The sequence below is a fragment of the Lipotes vexillifer genome, unplaced genomic scaffold (genome assembly GCF_000442215.2).
Source record: "Lipotes vexillifer unplaced genomic scaffold, Lipotes_vexillifer_v1.1 scaffold469, whole genome shotgun sequence".
Taxonomy (NCBI): domain Eukaryota; kingdom Metazoa; phylum Chordata; class Mammalia; order Artiodactyla; family Lipotidae; genus Lipotes; species Lipotes vexillifer.
The window spans coordinates 3,937,604-3,942,722 of record NW_006788006.1 but is presented as its reverse complement, the minus strand read 5'-3'; the positions used below and the strand labels follow the sequence as shown (position 1 = coordinate 3,942,722).

Here is a 5,119-nt window from a genome sequence, read left to right as displayed (position 1 = left end):
GTGCCTCTCACTGTTGTGGCCTCTCCCGTTGCGGAGCACAGGCTCCGGATGCGCAGGCTCAGCGGCCATGGCTCACGGGCCTAGCTGCTCCGTGGCATGTGGGATCTTCCTGGACCAGGGCACGAACCCGTGACCCCTGCATCGACAGGCTAACTCTCAACCACTGCGCCACCAGGGAAGCCCTGGAGTTTTATCTGTTTTTTCCTGAACTTAGCTATATGACACTAGCTATAATGTCTCCCTGGCGGCTTGTTTGCTCTGTCTTAAATTCTTATGATTGAGAAACTGAGGCACTGAATTTGGATTCACAGGAAGGTATTTATGACAGCTTTATGTAATTGAAAGGTGCTGCAGTGAAGGGGACATTCAAAGCTCACACACACGCACACATGCAGTACACGTGGGTTGGCTTCCATAAAGCTAGAGTGGAATATTAAATATCGAGTACTGAATTCTTAATTGTAAACTTAAGAACTTAACCTTAACTTTACATATACATAGATAACAAAGTGGTCACTAAAAGCACTTTAACATCAGGACAGATGTTAAGTTTTGAGGTTCTTATTTCAACTGCTCTACATACAAAATGTCCTAGAAGCAAAGAAAGGTTTAAATACAGAGACAAGCATGATGTAAAGTGTGACTGAAGAAATGTGGGTCTGGAGAGGTTCGACAGTGTGGGGTCCTGGCCTGCAGGCGCAGCTTGTAGCAAGACAGGTGCTCTGTCCCTCAGGTGGAGGGGAGGACCTGGGGGGCACCCTTGAGGGGGGAGGAAGACAGGATGTGGACAGCTCATGACCAGACGTCAGACCACATTTGCAGACCTCACAGGCCCAGTGGTGTCATCAAGGGGGCAGCCTCAGGGAGCATGGGAGAGGACAAGACTCTTTCGAGTGACCCAGGATGACACAGAGAGGGCGGGTCCTCTTAAGACAAAACTCTGTCAGCCCGTCCCTTCAACCAACCTGTCCCTTCAACCAGTAGCTCACTTGCATGCCTGTTGCGGGCCCCCAAGAGGGCAGCAGGGCCCTGATACGGGCAGTGGCCCACAGCAGGGAGGTCTGCTGACAGGCCTGCTTATGGCTAAGGCACACCCAGGCCTCAGGGCCCAGGCAGCTGACCTGAGCGATCCCAACATTCCTTCCTTCACGGACACCGAGGCTTTGAGAAACAGCCTTCACGGTGCTGGGTGACTAGACTTGAACCAACAAGCAGTTGTGACTAGCAAAACCACTCACCACCCCTCATCAGGGAGATGATCCCAGGTGCCGGAAGCTAAAGGTGGCAGCTGCTTTGACTGCCCCCAACGTCACCATCACCTGGGGCACCTCCTCAACTATCCAAGAGGAGCACAGAACCAAGAATGGCTGTCTGGGCCTGGCAGAGCCTCCTGGGGTCCAGCTCAGGAAAAGTTTTCAATGCTGTTCTGAGACCCAAGGCAGGTAGGTTTCCTCCTCCTTCCCTCTGAAAACAGGGCAGGGGGCCAAAGGAGTGGCTGCCTGCAGGCTCGTGGAGCTTCAGGTGTCTGCAAACATTCTCCGCAAAGGAGGCTGCAGAGCTGCCAGAAAGCAAGCCCCTATGATCTGGCACCAAGTTGGGCTGAGGAAGGTCCCTCTCCCCTGCTTCTTGCCCCGCACTATGGACGCTGACAGGGGGAGGGTGGCTGGTGCAAACACAGGAGTTTCTGCTCTGGGCGCCAGCTCTGTGAAGCCACACACACACACGCACACGCACGCACGCACACACGTGCACCCCCACAGCTGGACAGTGAATCCAGTCAAGGCGCAGATGTTTGGAAGCCAAGTTCCTGGGTCCCCCAGGGCCCCTAGCTAGAGGCCCCAGCTGCCAAAAGGATGGATGCTGGACAGAAAGGCAAGCTGGGAAAAGCACTGTTGGCAGGATGTGCATTTTTGTCCCTGACATGAGCAATGACTTCTTCCCTCTAATTTTGGGCCAGAAACTGGTGTCTTTCCTCTGGGCACTGGAAGCTGCCATGAGCAGAGGAAACACTCCAGCGCAGCATAGAGGCCCAGGTGATGGAAGTCATATGGCACCTCGGTGGTAAGGACCACCCCTGCATGCAGGATCAGGAGCTGGCCGGTGGCTGGCACTCCACTCCCTGCCCAGACGCACTCTCTTGAAGATGTGACTCAGACGTGGAAGCAGGACTGGCAGCTCAAGTCCACTTTGAAGGATGGCTCTGGAAAGTTGGCTCCAAAATCCCACCTGCGAGCCTTAGCACCTGGACTCCTGGTACTCGGCAAGAACGGCCAGCCGGCCCTTCCTGGGACGACAGGAATTGGCCCTCCACACTCCCCAGGGACTTGGAAGCTCTGGAGACAGTCGGGAAAGAAGCCTGGGGACAGCCACACCAGCACGTCTCTAAGGAAAGCTCAAGTGCCATCTGGGTGGAAGTCGGGGACAAACCAGGCCCCACAGAGGCCCAAAGAAGCTGAGTGGCCCTGTCCACAGGGTCTCACAGGAGGCTGGCCAGGCTGGTGTTGGGTCCATTCTGAGCTTGGAACTGCACAGGAGGTGGGCCGTCTGTCCACTGTTGGGGAAGAGGACACACAAGTGAGGTCCTTCTTAGAGAGGAGCAGGGATGTGCTGGGCCACATGTCTGTGCCTGGAATGCTGCCCTCCTGGGGCTGGTCACCAGCCGGGACCCTGCGTCTTCCACACTTGAGTCAGATGGGCCCCCAGGAAGCAGCCTGCATCACCCACTTGGGTTGGTGCTATCTTGCCCATCCAAGGGGGCTCCTGAGGCCAGGCTGAGTTAGGGATTGTTGGAGAGATGGAAGGAAATGGTAGCCAAGTGTGTACTTCCCTCCTCAGGAAGCGTGCCCCCCCGGGGCTACAGACCAGGTGAGCTGGCCCCAAGGAGCCAACCAGCACCCTCATTTTGTCTCTCCCACCCTGTGCCCGTACCGTGATGAGGTTGTGCTCAGGGAGGCTGCATGCCTCGATGTGGTCCTGGAGCAGCTGCTGTGAGAAGTTCTGGTGCATCTGGGCGGCTTCATGGGCATCCATGGCATTCCCGCAGGCTTTGTTCAGGTCTGAGGGTGGGATACGCACAAAGGATGGGCCTGCTTTGGCCTGCCACTGCCCCCACACCCTCCCCTTGGGTGTGGGTGGAGCCCTAAAGTCAAACCCCAGCTCTGCCAGTGGGTTGCTGTGTGCCTGGCACATCCCCTGCCCTGAGCCCTGTGTCAAGGTCAGCAAAGCCCACTTGCCAGCAGCCCTCACATGTGCCCTCCTATGCTCCTGAGTTCTCTGTCCTTGGAGGTGGATGAGCAACAAGGCCCATAGGGGCAGATATAAGGGCTGGTAGGGCACTGAAAGTCCCTGGGGCTCCCTGTGGATGCAGCACTCAGCACTCCCAGGGATTTCCCGGCCAGCTAACTCTTGGGCACCCAGGAGCCCACCGGGAGCAAGGCACCCAGTGCTCACTTCTGAGGCAGGAGGACTGAATGGGTGCATGAAGTCCACTGCAGATAGGAACAGTTTGCCCTCTACCTCCTCCCCAGGGCCCTGGGTGAGTCTATGGACCTCAGTTTCACAACCTGTAAATGGGAGAGCAGCAGTAACAACACTGACACCTGCTGAGCACCCTGGCTCGTCCTGCCTGACAGAAATGACTGCCACCCCCATTCATGGGAAAGAAACTGAGGCCAAGTGCCAGGGCTCACAGCTCAATTCTTCACTCAGATGCCAAGAACTAGCCTTGTGGGTCCCAGAGAGACAGAATCAGATTCTGCGTAGATCTCACTATGTGAACGTGCCCACTGCCCTCAAACAGGGCCTCCTGAGAAGCTTGAGAATGTGCTAGAACTGGGGCTATGGCCTGCAGAGGCCCAGTCTGAAGCAGAGGCTTAGCAAGGCTTACCTAGGGTCCTCTAGCCTTTGGCTCTACCCAGAAGCCCCAATCTCTTACTCACCTCTTAGCAGGGCCGATGACCACAGCTGCACTGACATGTCTGGGATCTTGCTGGCTAGCTGCATGGCTGGCACCACCATGTTGTTACTCTCCTGTCGATCGAGAGCAGTAGGAGTCAAGGGCGGGGGTTGGTGGTAGAAAGGGCTGGTGGCAGGGACAGCGTGGGCCCCACCTGTGACCTCCTGCTGCTTGGAATATACCCACTCCTACTTCAGAGCCTATCTCAAATGACCCTCTCTGAAGTACTCCTCGACCACCTTAGAAAAATAAACTGCCCTCACGCCTCAGCTCTGCATGTGCCTCCTCCCTGGGGTATGGCCATGGGCAACTCTATGTGCCTTTGTCTTTCTAGCCAGAGGAAAAGGCACTGGTGGCAGTCAGCCCTGGACCCATATCAGGAGCTGATTAGAAATACAGATTCAGGGGTCCCAGGGCTGGGCAAAAGCAGCAGTCTGTCCTGGCAGGAGCAACAAGGGCTGAACAGACAAAAGAGAGAGGAAGAGAAGCTTCTCTTCTACATACGAGCCTGCTCTTGTGCGACGCCACCTGGGACACACAGGGCTGTTGGGGCAGCAGGATGTTTGAACCCTCCAACCCTGACTCCACCACGTGATTGCAACAGCGCCCCCAGCCCTTAATCCCCAGGATGAGCTGAGTGAGAGCCGCTGGGGGCTTTAAACACCCATCCTTGACCCCGCAGTGACCAGCAGCACTGCTGTGACTCCACCCAGTACAGAGACCACAGCCTGCTGGCCTAAATGTTGGGTTCAGGGTGACACTGGGAAAACTCCCAATGCGGCAATATCTTGCAGCCTGGGGGACACTTGGCATGTAGCCCAGTGACGTACAAATCCTCAAAACCAACTCCTGAGGCCCAGATTCAACATGGCCACAGTTGTGCAGGACATGCCACCACACAGACACAAAAGCCCAGTGACTTTATGCTGCCCTGTGGCCAGCACCTTGAAGATAAGCTCCACGTGGGTCTCAAAACTTTTCAAAATTGAACCAAGCCCTTCCAAGACCTCAGAACGCGCAGCAGAACAGGAAAAACTACTCTTCTCCTCTAGGCCTGGGGCTGGGAGGGAGCTTCCAGGAGAGCCCCCCTTGGCTCAGGTTCCCCCATGACAGCGTGGGGCTGCCCCACAAAACCTGGGTTTGAAGAGCGGGGTGATCCTGAGA

The 5,119-nt window shown here is 56.1% G+C and overlaps 1 protein-coding gene across 1 annotated transcript in view; it reads right to left on the bottom strand.

The window, feature by feature from the left end:
- Positions 1–2,476: 2,476 nt before the first annotated feature.
- The window catches only part of MAU2 (MAU2 sister chromatid cohesion factor), a 33,460-nt gene continuing 30,817 nt past the window's right edge, over positions 2,477–5,119 (bottom strand). Inside the window, exons 17-19 of the mRNA XM_007461090.1 lie at positions 3,939–4,029; positions 2,929–3,056; positions 2,477–2,551 (exon numbers count right to left, since the gene is read on the bottom strand). Of these exons, the coding sequence (XP_007461152.1) occupies positions 2,477–2,551; positions 2,929–3,056; positions 3,939–4,029 (294 nt within the window). The remainder of the gene's footprint in view (positions 2,552–2,928; positions 3,057–3,938; positions 4,030–5,119) is intronic.